We start from the raw sequence: 16,714 nt of genomic DNA on the forward strand, positions 1-16,714 counted from the left end.
CCTTCCCCTGTGCGTTTTATTCTGAAGGAAGAAGCACGTGGGTGTTGAGTTAGTCACCTGGATTTCGGGCACCACAGCCCCCCTTTGGGCGCAGGAGCCGGCGAAGGCGGTGAGCGGCGCCGGCGCCACGACGGGGGCGGGGCGGGCGAAGCTGCTCAGGTCGCAGCCGGGGATGTCGTTCTCCTCGTGGCGCATGACCACCGTGTCCATGACGAAGAAGCGGCCCCAAGGCAGCCATAGGGTGTGCTCCTGCGTGATGAAGGGGGCCCGCTCAAAGTGTAGGGCCACGGCGATGCCGCCGTCCGTCACCAAGTCGAAACTGGAAAGACAAGATGACGCCGGATTAGCACTCTTGCACTAGTATATATTAGCGTTTTCGGGACAACGACCACAACGTTCGCCTTCTGTTGCTGGTTTCTTCTGATGTTCTTTGTTGCGGTCTTGTGTAGTATTGGCCATATTCTTCTACATCTGGAATATTTTATTGCTTTGTAACTCTAACACTTTAGAGCAGGGGTGTCAGAATCAGGTTGGTTCGCAGGCCGCTTTAACGTCAACTTGATTTCACGTGGGCCGGACCATTTTAGATATAATATTTAGAATTTTTTTAAATAAATGGATTAAAAGAACTGGATTAAAAGCCCTGAATGTTCAGTTTTTTCTAAAACAATGTTTAGTTTAGCTTTTTTAATATATTTTTCGATTTTACAAAATTATTTTTGAACTAAAAACACAGAAAAAATGATTAAACATTACAATTATTGATTTAAAAGGAGGACAATCAGGAAATTTAATATACATCTATACTCTTCATTTTAATTTGATCCTAAAACAGAAAGTCAGCACTCATGATTTACTTTCCCGGGCCACACAAAATGATGCGACGGGCCAGATTTGGCCCCCGGGCCGCCACTTTGACACGTGCTTTAGAGTGAAAATAAATAGGTAAAATCTCACCGACCCACTTTCAATTTCGCATTCCGACTCGCCGCACCATAAACACAACAAGTCTACTTATTTTCCTCTGCGGGTCTTTTCACTTTTAAGAATACTGATCCACAACATACATAATGGATTGTTTGTTTCCAATTCTAATAATTATGAATCTATTTTTGAATAGTCTTTGACGAGTGCCCTGCGATTGGCTGGCCACCAATTCAGGGTGTCCCCCGCCTCTGGCCCGAAGTCAGCTAGGATATGCTCCAGCACCCCCCTAGTGAGGATAAAGCGGTTCAGATAATGAGATGAGTTGAGATGAGAAAACAAATCACCAATCAGTTGTGTTGTTTGCAAGGAGTGAAAGCTGTCACGTCGCAATGTACGTTTTCGTTCCCGCTAACAATTTTATCACCTTCCAGCGTCTGGAAAAATGGCGCTCTCTTGATCTTTCTCCCCGATATCATTTCATCGACATTCCTCATCATCAACAGTGCTCTAATCTGCTTGGCCTTGAAGTCTTTTCCTCTCTGACTCGTCGGTGTCTCCTCGCGTGCTGCCGCCTTCCTTCATCGTTCTCCCCCCGGTGAGCCTTTTTCTCACGCATGGCTCCTTTTTTCGTAAAATTCTATACGCTTCTCTAGAAGGCAGCTTATGTGTAAACACTCCTCCATCTACTTGCTTCACCCTCCTGTAAACATGGCCCTGCAACTCCCCCTGCAAGCCACCAGCACAAGCACCCCCTACTGCAATCACTGTAAACAGGCGCAGTGCACCGTGAAATCAGAAATGCACCTGTTCAGCCACTTAGAAATGGGAAAGCTGTCTAGACTCATTTCTATGATGTGTTCTTTATTGTCCGGGGCCGTCCTTTTTCAAAGAACGTTACCAAAAATAAAAAAGTTTTCTGACGTGAACTACAGAGGTCTTTTGAGGTTATTGTTGCTAGCTACATTTACCTTGACATAGATTAAAGATATAAAGTTACCTCAGGGGTTCTTTGCTGGATTCGATAGTTTCAACTTGGCTGAGCTCTTTGTAAAATACACAATAAAAAAAAAAAAATCCTTAAAAACGGCTTTAAAGCCATTTTGCTATTGGCAAGGAATCCAGAACCTAGTGATTTACCCATGCTGACTACTACTTATTTATTATGTTGACCTCTTATTTATCTATTACTATTTGATTGTTTATTGATTATTATGTGTTTGTTTGTTTGTTTTGAGTCCATAGACCCAGCGAATGGTGCGCTCTCAATAACTTGGCGCCGAACGTCTCCAAAACCATGGAACTCATCCTGGACTTCAGACAGAACAAGGTCACTCTGATCTGCTGTTCTCACTTGGACTACGTATTTATTTATTATTTATTTGTCAGTTTGTTTGTTGTTGTTATTTGTGCACTACGCAGTGAAAGCTTTAAATCTCAGACTTGTATAAAGACAGTAAAATCATTCAATTCAAACTATTACAAACTCGCACTCAACTTTACGCCCTGGGATCGACGACTTCGTGGTTCATCACCCCACCACTGGAGAGAGGATGTACGAATGTGTCGCGTAACATAGTTGATGCAACTGCCCACATCCCCATGTGGGACCCCCTTGTCTAACCCTTACCTTATTTGGTGTCAATGGTGTCAACGTCCCTCTCTTTGGTGTCTAGTACTGCTTCCAATGTGGGTGTTTTATTTAACCTGTCATTGCTTTTACTTCAATTTGGATTTGGAGGGTGTTTTTAGCCTCTCCCCTTCACATTGTCTTCATTTCAGTCTGTTTCTTAGGCGCAGTAATGGCAATTCAGCGTCTCCCCCCCAATGTAGTTAGTGGTGGTACGACTGTTCTGGTCGGGCTGAATCTGGAAGGGCATTTGTTGTACTTACAATGATGGTTAAAAAAAAAAAAAAACCTTGTTTCAAGCATACTTTTTGCGACTATTCGTTTAGTTGTGTCCGTTTAATCCTGTTGTAAATTGATCAAACGGCATTATAATTCTACATCTTGGATTGAGATTGCAGGGCATTTCAAGAATGTGACCAAGAGCCCAAATTAAATGGCCAGACATAAAATGCATTGTAAATGTCTGTGGGGTGCTTAGACTAAAATGCTTGCCCTAATTCCTCCAGAAGCCACTGTTGTCGTGCGAACGCTGTCCATCTGCCATCGCTTTTTTTTGACTTGGGATATTTAATTCCTTTCCCTCGCCTGCAGCTACTGACGCATAATTTACGAGCCTGCACCAGATTGGCTTTGTTTGCCGTCTCCGGGGATTGTGAACGGCGCTCCGGAAACGGAAAGCGCCAGACAGATCAACGGCGGCGGTCGAGAATCACAGGGGAAAAAAAGACGGCGTCGTTTGACTCTCACCTTCCGTCCTGCCTGGTGATGGTGTACCCGAACGCCGGTTTGTCGATGAAGCTGATGTTGACGCCCACCAACGGCGTTCCGTCCGAGGTCACCACTTGTCCACGGATGACGCACGCGTGCCTGCGAGAAAACGGCGAGGTTACTACGGGGACGAAAAGTGGAGGCGTGTGCTTAATGATGTCCAAGAATAATAGTTCCTCCGTAAATGAGGACAAGTGTCTCAAATTAAACTGGGTCACGGAATACACAAGTTTATTGTTAGATAATGCATTACTTTGAAGCCCAGATGAATCAATGTCTTAAAATCGCAAGCAATTAAAATGACACCTTAATTCCACCAAGTATTGCCCCGCAATAAAGATGACAAAAAGAAGGTTGTTTTTCAGAAGCAGACGATCTTCGGTGACAAAATACTGCTAATTGTATTTTGACTGTCAGGGGCCAATTGAGGCCCAAAGGACACTAATTTGCAACCCCGTAATTTACATATAACTGTAGCATTAGTGTGAACCATGCATATTTTATTAAAATAAACATTAAAAATAAAGTTATACTATATTCAATTAAAACAATAAAAAAGAATGAACAGATGTATTTAAAAAAAAATTTAAAATTATTTTATTATTATTATTATTATTTTAAAATTATATATTTTTTATTTTATTTAAAGTTCGGCTTGCATATAGAAAATAAAATAAATAAATAAAAAAACTAGTATATGTTTCTAAAGAGATAATAAAAATGTTGCGTTAGCTAAAAATGCACAGTGAAAGGAAAAAAATATATACAACTTGTACTGGAGTAAGTTATATAATAAAGTAAGTAAAAAGAGTCAAAATAAACACCTGTTAATGTAACATATGAATATTTCTTTGGGTAAACGAGCTTAAAACAAAACCTAAAAAGCTAATTATAGAGCCAATAAGCCAAATTATGAAGAGTGCGAATTTTAGTCCAGAAAATATTTTTCATAAATATTACATCATCCTATGAAATTTGCCATTGAAAATTTGCTGCCAGCCTCTCCCAGTTCAAATGGATTGGGAATTTGATGTTGTCAATGGCAGTCAATAAGTAGATTAAGAAATAAATCGTCCAGCATATCACCATTGCAGTTTGTTTCCAAAAGAAAAATTGATCATTCAATCAATGTAAGCCCTCCCAGTTCAAATAAATCTGACGTTTATGTCATTCCATGTGTTAACAAAATGAGTGGGAGAGAGTTATAGGTAGTTTTCACACTCATAACAAACTCGGGAAGAACTAAAATCACAATTTTGGATGAGAAAATGGCATTGCATTGTATATCTTACCGCATAATACAAAGAAAATGCACAAATACACCGTACAGCGCTACGAAACAATGACCTTCATTGTGTTCATTCTGTTAAAGAAGAAGCTCAATGAATGTTTTCTATACTAACTATCATGCTTTACCGGCGCGAAAGCAGCAAATTTCTTTCTTTGCAGCATAAAGATGAAAGTCGAAAGATTCACGGTAGATTGTGTAAAGAAAGCTCTGCACAAAATAAAAGCAATCAAGCACAACAACAGCAACAACAACAAAAAACACCTTCTTGCATGTCTCTGAGGGTTTTTTTTTCCTTTCTCGAGCTGGAGCGATAATGAGATAGGAAAGCTTTACTTTGCTTTTTTTGCTCTAATTAAAAAAAGCACAACTTATCTTTCTCGTTGTGAAGAAAACAATAAGAGGGCAGATTGCCTACTTGGCTGCTCATCGAGAACCCGAACATCGACGATGGCAAATGAGATCCGATCGATGGGCGCCACAACTTAACGATTGGCATCCACCATTGGTGGAAAGTAACCAAGTGTCCTATTTGTCGGACAATAAGTCGCACCAGGCAAAGAACACACATGAGCCTTTATTAGAGTCAAGCCATTAGTGTTATGTTTCTTTTCTATGGACTTTAATAAACGCCTTTTGTCCACAATTATAATAAGATGGAGTCAGCCTGTACTGTATGCTGTCAAGGGCTTCTTGAAATTGTTCCATTTTGTCATCGCTATTATTGTCAAGCCAAATAAATTGGCAATTTGAGAATTTTCCCATACTTGATCTGAATTGATAACCTAATTTCAGCCAGACGTATGTAGCAATATGGAGTTTAGTAGGGATGTCTATTAGAAGCAGACATAGTATCAAGTCTCAAGAAGCCAACAAATTAGCCATTTTTCTTCAAATCACTAAATTAATTCTGGTTGTGACATCACAACCAGAATTGTCGAAAAAAGTAGTCGTTCCATGGCGCATTTTTTAGGGTAGAAAAGTGCCCAAATCATTTTCTATATGTATAATTGTGTCCTAATTCATATCTACCTGAAGCAGTTTCCACCCATATCGAAGCTACTTGCAAATTCCACAAAGTTAGATCTTGAACAAAAATTTCATTTAGATGAAATTTAGTTTTAAAAAAGAATGTAGTCCACCATTTTGTTTTGAGATGGCCATTTACTGCTTCATTTTGGCCAACACTACTCCTACTCAGTACATCATAGAGGAATTTGTCTATTGCATTATACCGTCTGTTAAATCCAAATTTCCTCATGTTTACATTCATTATCAACGCGGATTCGCTGGATGAAATACGCAGTATGCGACACTTTAACGATAAGGCTTTAGCTGATCCCTCATCGTCGCTTTCTCTGACTTTTGTTTGATGTCAATATTTAAATCATTTGTCTTGCTGAAGAGGAGGAAGAGGAAGAAAAAACCTTTTTTGTGTGGATGGAGCAGGCGGGCGGGACTCAGATAGTTCCACTTTTGTGCATTCTAAAAGGAAACCTGTTGCGATTGCTCTCTTCAAACAAAATAAACCAACGGCGTTAATACTGAGCGCACCACAGCGCCCGGTTAACTCTGGCGGTCACTCTGTGCAAATACAGCTTTGGATTTTTCCACCGGTTTGTTTACATGGAGGCGCTTGGACAGCCAAGGTCTACTGAAGGAGAGTCAGACTAATTAACATAAAGGCAGGTTCCTGGGGAGCGACGTAGTAGGAGGTGAACGATCTTGCCTCTGGTAAGGACACGGTGAGGGCGGGCGTTAACACGCTAGTGTTAATTGTTTCCGCTGTGTGGCATTATTTAAGAATAAAACCCATTAAAAATAGATGTCTGCCCTGGGAGTGGCTTGTTTTGGGGGGACAATAGCTGAGTACAGTACTACCAAATTCTCCCGATTATAAGTCTCTACATGAGTTTGATTTATTTAATAAAGGATCGCACATATTAATGAACATATCTATATTCATGTTAATGAACATATATATGTAATTTCCATCTTTAGTCCCTTGTGTAGGTTGAAGATAAACGATGACACATGCTAAATACGCAGACACGTAGTATAGTTGTAGACATTGTTGTGATCGCAATTTTTTTAAGATGATTGGCGAAAAGGTTCAGAGACGGGAGTTCACGTGGTATTCGGACGTTTCGTCGAAAGAAGTTTGGTCCCCGGACGTTTGGTCGAACGGACGTTTGTTATTGATAGAATGGACGTTTGGTTGCCGTATTGTTACTATTGAAACTAGCTCTCAAAATTATAATCATGAGAGAGAGAGTTTAATATCTAAATATCTAATATCAAAATATCAACAGTAAACTCTCCATCATAATTTGACAGCGAGTGAACCCGGCTACCAAACGTCCGGTCGACCAAACGTCCGGGGACCAAACGTCCGGGGACCAAACGTCTTTCGACGAAATGTCCGGTCACGGTTCAGGTACGTTAACGTTAATAGGTATTGAGTTCCAGGTATGTGCACAGAGAAGGTGCTTTGGCTAATTTAGCACTCTTTTTGAAGGGAACTACACAGTCACCTCTAGAGCCAGCCAGCCCTTGTTGATGTATTGGAATTTTTTTGTACAAAATCTAGCAGTGGAGGAGTAGCTTTGTGTTGGAAAGTTTTGTAAACTAAGGTGGCATCTGCATATTTAACAGTATTGTCCCAGTTCAGGCGTTTGTGTTTTTTAAATATCTTTTTTATTTATTTTCTCTCTGACCGTCAACAGCATATGTTGTTTTTTTGGCTATACTATTCTGAGAAACTAAAAAAAGAGGATCTAGACAAACCGACAATCAACAAAGTTGATACATTGTGGCAGATGTGGCAGCCTTCCAAAAGGAAACGTGTCAAACTCATTGGCTATCAATGACGGCGATAAAACACCCAATCTGTTGTGACGATCTGAGCTAGCCTGGCATCAGTATGTCAGTCCCTTCCAAAAGTTGCCCTCTCACTTTTATATGGCGTGTAACAGGCAGGAACCTTTATGTAACAGCGGCCACTTCATTGGGTGACACTTCTGCAAGTTCTTGTGGTGAGAAACATCGGAGGGTGGCAAGCTCCGACATGTCTACGAGGAAGCGGTTAGGAGGGATCAATGGACAGATGATAGGCTGACCGGTCGCATCAGGAAAGGTGTCAGAAACCCATCCAAAGCCCCCCACCCTCCAAACTCACTGTCACAACCGGCGGCTTTTGTAAGCGGGGGGTGCGAGGGAAACGCACACCAGGCATGAATAATAGATTGTCACTGATATTTTTAGGTGAGTCTCCATTCTCGAGGCTCATCTCTGGATTCTCGACTTTTTACTTATTCATGGCCGCTGCTTCTGCTACTTTACTTACTACTTTTTCTTTCTGCCCGTCTTCGTCCGGCGGCGAGAGAACGCTGAGTGCTTGTTGACGGGCAGAAAAAAAATGTCAGTTGTCACCGTGTTCCTCATACACGAGACGCTACACGAAAAGCCTTCAGGGTGTCCGATGGAAGCGGGGTTTTTAACCGTAGGCTACTGGAAATGCTGGGTAATGCACGTACGCTATATAAGCTGTGTTCTTGATGCAGTTATCATTTTTTGGGGCAAAAAATATGGCGTGTATACGAAGTGGCTAACTCGAAAAATATTTTTTAAAGCATTTAAAAAAATACCTTATGTGAATATCAAATAGAAAAATGTATGTTACTGCTGTGCTTTGGAAAATTATGTCGCTTGAATTCAGAGGCTTGAACTATAAAATTTTAATTTTTCACTTCGGGACAATGGGCTAAAAATAGTGGCGTCTGAAGCCATAACCTTCACCATCAAGAAATAACAACACGCCACTGTTTGTTTTCCCAACATGTTTAAAAAAATATCATCATCCCAAAAGGAACACATAATATTGTCAAGTTCTTTTTCCATTTTGATGCTAATTTGTCACGAGTGAAAAATAAAGGCGCGCCCCAAAGCCGCAAATATGGAGACGAGCGTCTGGCGAGTGATTTAAGATGAAACGCAGAGGAACCAAAAAGGCGAAGCGAGGACGGGGGGGCTTCTTGTGAGACCCTGACAGCCATTCCCGTCGAATTTCAACATGCCGCCACTGGGAGCGGGCCTCAGATGGATTACGCTAAAAGTAATCACGATACATGAATACGAGATGCCGTTCACTTGGCTTGAAGGCTTTTCCCCCCCGCGTTTGTCCATCATCATCCGTCCGTCATCCGTCAAGCGACGCGCAACCACCGCCGGCTGTCCATTTCACCCTCCATTACTCCATCCAGCTGCCTTCCTCTTCCCCCCCAAAAAACACCCCCTGACACTTGCTTTTGCTCATGTTATTTATAGAGCGGTTGTCTACGGCAATAAAATGCAGAATAACTCACGGAACGCAATAACGAGCAACAAGCGAGGCCCTCGCTAATCTTATTTCACAGCATTTAGTCATTGTGGCCCCACACTTTTACACTTAAAACAATTCATTAGCGTTCTATTGGAACATATTGAATAGCTTGTTTATCGTATATAATTGCTTTTAGATGAATACTAGTAGTGTTAGCTAACCTGTCCTAAAGATCACACACTTTAAGAAAGTGCTTTTCCATTATTTTCTCTCTCCCGTTCACTAGGAAGAGGAAAATATGTTAAGCCCCTCCCACAAATTGCCACTGTGATTATAATTCACAATAATTATCATGATACGCATTCCCCTTTCACAGGTCTGCCTTTTCACTATAATAAATATAGCAATGTACCCAGACAGCCAAGCTGTCTGCGTCATACATCTACAGAATCTTGAATTTAGCGCATACAAAAGGCGCACCGACTGATTGGGCGAACCATCCACTTTGGGGAAAATTTTAGACTTTTAAGTTCACCCTGTGACTAAATATGTGCCACGTTGCATTTGTACGGTTTAATATCACTTAATAAGGGGAATCATTATTAAGGGGAGCAATTGGCCGAGGTTGACAGGTATGTATTTATAATAAGGGAAACTGAAATTCAATAACAAGTGACCGGAAATTGCCATAAAATCAACAAGTATTGCCCTAAAATGACCAGAAAATGACCTTAAATTGCCTTAAAATGACCAGAAAGTGACCTGAAATTGCCTTAAAATGACCCAGAAAATCTAAAGAAAGTGACTGTTGGAGGAGACTTACTTGGTGTCGAAGGGGCTGGCGCCACGCACCACGTGGGTGCTCTCGCGGCCCACCAAAAAGCGAACACGTTCGTAGAAGCTCCGTGACTTGCCCCGCTCGCCGGCCGCCAGCTGCGTCTCCTGGATGATGTCCAGGGGGTCCGGTGAGCCCACGCACAGCGACGTGCTGTGACAACTCGACTGGAGACAGCAGTCTGGATCCATGCAGTCCACAAGGCCGTCTGAGGAGGTCAAGCCAATGATTATTGGACGACGACAGGACAAGTAAAATTCCTAAGCACTGGTTGATGGAAAAGCTACGCCCCATTTTGGTAGGTTTTCAAATATTACGCCAATGTAGGGGATTTATATCTCTGTTGTTTTGGTTTTCTTCTGAAAGCCCTGCAAAAACGGCCAGACATTCCACCCACGAAGGTCAAGGGGGTGCTGGAGCCTATCCCAGGTAACGATGGTCAGTAGTCAGGGGTTCACCCTGAATTGATTGCCAGCCAATCCCAGGACATCAATAACAAAAAAAACTATTCACATACACCCAATTTGGCATGGTCGATCTGCTCACCATGCATGGAACCCACCGGGGATTGAACCCTCGATATCACTACTGTGAGCCCGACATGCTGACCACTCACCACCGTGACACCACGTTATGGAGACATTTTATTCCAAAATAGCATTAAAATTGACTGTTTGAAGCTAAACATTTCCATTTTAACTTTTGCTCGTCTCCCTTTAAATCAAAGGACGCTTGCCGAGAACTTGATTTTGCAATGAGTTGCGCAGCGGTGGAAGTCACGTTTCGGCCCTCCCGGACGGAGACGTGACTTCCTCGGTCGCGTGCTCGCCGGTGCTCTCGGCTGCTTAGAGCGCCAATTCTCTTACCGGGGGTCCACGAGCCGTGACTCGGGGGATCATATCGTCATTTGCATTCCCGGGGGGCGTCTTACCTCCGTCGTTGTCCTTGACGTCCCCGCACGCCGTCTCCATGGAGGTGTCGCAACCACTGCCCCTCCAGCCTAGCTGGCAAACGCAGTACCAACCGCCGCTACCCAGGGTGCACCTGCCGTTGCCGTTACACAGGCCTGGACAGCCCTCTGTAAGTGGAAATAAATGCGAGGATACGAAAGGTTAAGTACAGTCATCGTGCACGTTTTTACGATTCCCAGATTTACTTACCATGACTTATATAAAACATTAGAGGAATACATAACTGCTTAGAAATTGTGTTAATACACCAACAACAAAGGAAATAGAAAGTAAACATTTTTTTTTAAATTAAATCCTAAAATATTAAATTGCTATTTAATATTTTAGGATTTAAAATTGTTTTGTTATATTTTTTACTTTCTAATTCCTTTGTTGACAATTTCTAAGCAGTTATATTATATATATTATATTATAAAAGGAAATAAAAAAATAGATTTGGAGCTTTTTTAAATTCTGAAACAAATAAAAAAGGAAGAATTCATGAATAAAATCCTGCGAATAATTTACTTAATTTTTATATCAATTTAACATTTCATTTTGATTAATTTTCAATGTTTTAGTCGTATTTTTTCAAGACCAGAATTGCACTAGTGAACTAAAAGCAACCTTTTAGATATAAAAAAAGACTAAATAGTAAAATAAAAATGCTTTTGGTTTCAAAAATTTAAAAATATGGCAAAATAACTCCTGAAAATCTTCTGAAGCGCTTACCCTCGCGAGGGTGCTGTAGTCTATCCCCGCTACCTACGTCCAGCAGGCGGAACACACCTTGATTATTTTGAAATTTACGTGTCCCAAACCTCCATCTATCGGACCTCAACGGTGCCCAGGACCCTCAGATTGAAAAAAAACGGCGTTTGCATTTATTTATCCACTTTTCTAACGTCCACACACAAACACAAAAACACATGCATTTGTAATTGTTCTCCGGCGAGTGCCCCCCGGCAGAGGGGGGCAAACGTAATGACCCTCCGCTTGAAGTTGATCAATGTGATCCACCTTCAGCGAAGCTGCTAATATCACCCCGCCATCCACTGGCGTGCATCCGATTCTCAGAGTCGATATTGGACTCATTACCTGCTTTCACGCTGCATAATGTCACAGATTGTTCCACCCACACTCTCCCTAAACTATCATGCAAGAACACGTACACATTGACCTAAAGGCATGTCATTATTCACCCGTGTTGTTTACGCAGGCTAGTTTAATCAAACAAAAGGAGCTCATTCAAAGCTAACCACTGTTTCCAATTTACTTCATTGAATCCCAAATTGAATGACGTTATTTGTATCCATGCAGATTGATGTAGTTACATGTAAACGTATCTAAACCAATTGTCATTGATGCCGTTAGATGTCCAATCCGTGTAAACATGGAGCTCTGGCAGCAAATGAGTTAAAAATAAGGAAATACCGAAATGAAAACGAGAGAAAATTAAGCCCGAAAAATAAACTAAATATTCAAATTATTCATTTTCTGAGCAGTTTATCCTTACAGGGGTGCTGGAGCGCATTCCATCTTACAGTTTCCAAACTGCAGTATGTTAAAAAATTATATTCATTTTTTAATAGAAAATCTTCTGGGTTTTTTTAGGGCCAACAGCAAAATACTCATTTGACACAATAATAATACACTGATGTAAATAATGACATTAAACTGAAATATATTAGTTCCACGGACCACAATTGTTCCCCCTAGCCGACAGTTTGAAACCCGTGCCTAAAAACTTTGACTTGGTTTGGTTAAATCTCGTATCTCATTTAAACATTTGTTTCCTAAATGACTAATTTAGTCATGTTGAGCATTCAAAGAAATACAAATTTAAAAAAATACATGTTCAATGTTCAATATTATTCAAAACTAAACCTTGATTTTGCTGACATACCATGAAATTGGCAATTATTTACTCCCTTACTGACTAAATGGGTTGAGAAGGAGTTAAAAGGGTGTGTTCCACCATCGAGAGGCGCCAGAGACAACAAAGACACCCATCGGGAGACTTGGTCAGCATGAGAAAATATGTTTCGAGACGATGCGTAGTGTTTATTCAGGAGAATCTCTCCTCTTAAAAGCCGGCGTGGCGTCTCGTTTGCCGATTATCTGGCAACGGCCACGTCTCGGGAAATCAAACACGCACGTCTGTCACGCTCGGCGCTGTCGGCGAGGTGCCTTGCTGAGCTGACCCATTTTATCGAGTGCGAGGAGCCAGGTCGACTTGGAGCTTACATCAAACGGGGGAATTGTTCGGGGAGGATGAAAGACAGAAAAAAAGCAACAGGTGGGGTGAATGGGAAAGCCAGTATTTATGGAAATGCTAGCGAGTACGATGCAAAGCTGTTCGTTTATGTCAAATATAACATCAAAGCTCGAATAATATATAAAGTGTAATAGAAAAGTAGTCATCGGTTAGAAGAGAACGTGTTGACTAAATCACTTGATGATTTAAATGCATCATTCTATAGTAAATCCTACATTTATCGCAACGGTGATACAATTCCTATTTTCAGGGACAAAAATACGATATTTGCCAATATCACAAAGTATGCTACGATTCTGATTGGTTTAATAAATTTCAGAACAAAATGATACTGGTTTTATGAATAACATACCTGTCAATCTCGGCCAATTTCTCCTCTTATTAAACATTGCAATTCCCCTTATTAGGCGATTAAAAAAGAAAAATGTACAAATGCAACGCGGCAAATATTTACTCACATAGGGCGCACTTAGAAGTCTAACATTTTCTTCAAAACAGACGGAGTGCTCAATCAGTATGCACTAAATTCCGGATTCTATAGATGTCGCTGTATAACGCTGGCATATTGATTGTCTGGGTACATTGCTTGCTGACCCGCTATATATTTCTTCGGCGCATATCATTTTTAAAGCATGACAATATTATTATATTTTCGTCTGCTGCCAGTAATCGAGAAGTTCCGGATTAGAGCCGAAATAGGTAAACGAGATCGATTTTACAAAAAAAAACGTACAAAAAAATGTTTTCCCTTACAAAAGTTGTTATATGGTGTACCCAATTTGAAATGATCAAAAAAAACGTATAAAATACGGGAAAAACACAAGTTGGCAGGTATGGAATAAGAATATGGTATTTGTGATATGATTTGATTTGACTGAGGTGCAATGGATGGATTTACTCCAATTTTATGTACACAGTTATAGGCAATGAGTTTTTTTCACTGCCTTTGTCAACGATGGACTGTCAGCCAAAAATGAAAATAACCTTAGCACGAGATGTTAGCTTCTTCCTACAACGTAACCATCGGACCCCATTAATTGGACAGCGCACTTCCTACGTGAGTGTTTATGTGCCATTTTTCTGCACGTTTGACAATCGAATACAGGCAAGCTTTTAAGCGCATCGTCTGTCCTCCCGAGATAATCGATGCGGCTCAGGCGATCGCCGATTTAAAAAGGCCCTCCCGCTAAACGATGAAGGCTCCTTAAAAATCAATTTCAATAAAAGGGAGAATAAATAATGCGCTGCGGTCAGGGCAAAACAAAACCCCGACGCCATTTTGGCTTCATTCCCTTGAAGAAAGCCAGTTGTGGAAAGGGTTTCACAACTCGTGGAGAATGCGACTTGACAATGGTGCAAAAATGTGGTGTTAATGGCGGCGTTTGTCGGTACCAACGCGACAAATTCCACACGACGATGGAGGAAGGGCGACGTGGAAAAGCAAAAAAAAGGAGGATGCCGTACCTTTCACTACCCTATCCAGATAGTGAGCTTGGGAGATAAAAGACAAGGACAATAGAATAAGGGAAGAAGGTAGAGACAGCAAGGCAGAGTGTTAGTGCGACCACGAAAACAAAACAAAGCATGCGTCACCAGCAAGACGATAAACATGAGCCAACGCCAGGATGAAAACAAAGCATGCAGGCGATGGATGCGCCGTCTCAAGGGAGCCTTTTCAAAGTCCGATTGACGAATGAGCGGGTCGGGTTGTCTTTCCACGTTTTCGTCTTCCAACGGGAGATTGCGGGCTTAAAACGAGCCGCCTTGATTGTGACAATTGATTTTAAATGTTGATCCTTGACTTCTAAATGGGCGCCACGGAGGGATTTTCTTTGAGAGACCTCAAAATGGTTCATCAATAATGGAGAAACCACCAATTACACTTTAACTAAATGCACAAAAAACAGAGGTTCTCCTGCTTTAGTGAAAGAGAGCTTTTACCTGAAAAGCTTGGATGAGGGTCCTCAATTATGCAATGTGATTGGCTGAATGTATTCCCTGCAAAAATGTCGATCTGACCTTTGTGTTTAACTCCCCCCCCAAATAACCCCTGAAAACCTATTACAAAATTCAATGGGCCAACATGCATATTTAATCAGATACATATTTACGGGTCAATGTGACCCGCTGCATATTCGACTACTGAATTGTGCCTGTATCAGCCTACCGCATAATTAACCATAAATATATTCGCGGGTCAGTTTGACCCGCTGAATGTGTAATTGTTGATACATTCACGGATGACTGTGACCCGCTGTATGTGTTGCCATTGTACTTGTGATGTTATACACTGAATATGTCAGTGGGTCAAACGTAAACATATTTAACCAAAAATAAAAAGCATATACAGCTCAATTTGATGTCCATGTTTGAATTTGACTGGTGCATGTTTAGTCATAAATATTGACCCATGGGTCAATGTGACCCATTGCATGTGTTAGCAAAAACAATTGTCATGATGAGCTGCTGCATGCATATTTATATATTTTGCCATAAATATATCCGAGGGTCAATTTGACCCGCTAAATCAGGGGTCGTGAACCTTTTTGACAGAGAGAGCCATAAACAATTCATATTTTCTAATGTTATTTCTTTCTCGGAATTGAAAAGTAAAAATATATGAAAGTGTGTTTTTTTTATTTTTTTTTGTCATTTCATCACTTTTAACATACAAAAAGTCTCTGAATTCTTTTGACAACATTGTTATGCTGTGGCTAATAAATCAGTATCAATGATGTCATGCATGCAGAAGAGTAATAAAAAACTAAATTAGGATTAAAGTAGGGGTACAGGCATTGTCGACGCTGCAGTGACGCTCTTATTAGTGCGTTCGGGACTCAGTTCTCTCACCAATGATTTCCATATTTTACCTCACAGGTTAGTGGAGAGCCATATGCCCCCATGGAAAGAGCCATATATGGCTCCCGAGCCATAGGTTCCCTACCCCTGCGCTAAATGTTTAATCCAAAACATGTCCTTGGGTCAGTTTGACCCACAGCACAGGTTAACCGTAAATAGTTCACAGTTCAAATCTATCAGTGGTAGCTGGTGCCAAAAAATGCTTAAAATTGGAAGAAAAAAAAGCTACTTTCGAACCGTTTTTTTTTCTGTCTGAAAGTTAAAGTTCGCCTGAACTAAAGTGCACTTTTCTTCCCAAATGTTGTTGTTGTCCGAGAGCAAACAAGGAAATGAGAAAAGCGCCAAGAAGTCTGTGGAATCGACTCAGGCGATCGAAAGGTTAGTGACTCCCTCTAGGCGGGGGTTCGCATTCTACTGAATATCTTCCACGGCAGTTAGGAATGGATCTTAATCACTAAACTTGTGGATTATTATTGTACATCATTTCGTGGATCGCTGAACTTTGCTGTAGGAGTCCCGCATGAGGACTGCCGATTTGGACGGGGCGACCTTTGGTTGGCCTGGCCCTTGACGTTGAGCGGGCGTGACAGGTCTGACATTAAATAGCGGGGCGCTAAGTAAATAAAAAGCCACCTGTCCTGCTGAGCGCCAATCACACTTCACGAGCTGTCAATCCTCACAACATCCATCATCATCTTCCTAACCCAAATACAAAAATTATATTTAACAAAGGACCTTTGCTGTCAGAAGGGAACACGTGACGCAGACAAAACGGCAAATCTAAATCAGGCCCGTGGGACACTGGGAACGTCAAAATGGAGAACAAAAAAATAAAAAAACACTCTTTATTGGGTTGCAGGA

General features: G+C 41.2%; 1 protein-coding gene across 14 annotated transcripts in view; it reads right to left on the reverse strand.

The window, feature by feature from the left end:
* tenm4 (teneurin transmembrane protein 4) overlaps positions 1–16,714 on the reverse strand; it is a 164,767-nt gene that overhangs the window by 34,395 nt on the left and 113,658 nt on the right. For 9 of the 14 annotated variants that reach the window (XM_077610939.1, XM_077610949.1, XM_077610948.1 and 6 more), the window contains 5 exons: positions 14,459–14,485; positions 10,698–10,844; positions 9,755–9,974; positions 3,302–3,421; positions 58–319 (listed from right to left, as the gene is read on the reverse strand). In XM_077610939.1, the coding sequence (XP_077467065.1) occupies positions 58–319; positions 3,302–3,421; positions 9,755–9,974; positions 10,698–10,844; positions 14,459–14,485 (776 nt within the window). The remainder of the gene's footprint in view (positions 1–57; positions 320–3,301; positions 3,422–9,754; positions 9,975–10,697; positions 10,845–14,458; positions 14,486–16,714) is intronic. The other 5 variants (XM_077610951.1, XM_077610950.1, XM_077610946.1 and 2 more) reach the window with 1 other exon arrangement.

Source organism: Stigmatopora argus, chromosome 10 (assembly GCF_051989625.1).
Source record: "Stigmatopora argus isolate UIUO_Sarg chromosome 10, RoL_Sarg_1.0, whole genome shotgun sequence".
NCBI lineage: Eukaryota > Metazoa > Chordata > Actinopteri > Syngnathiformes > Syngnathidae > Stigmatopora > Stigmatopora argus.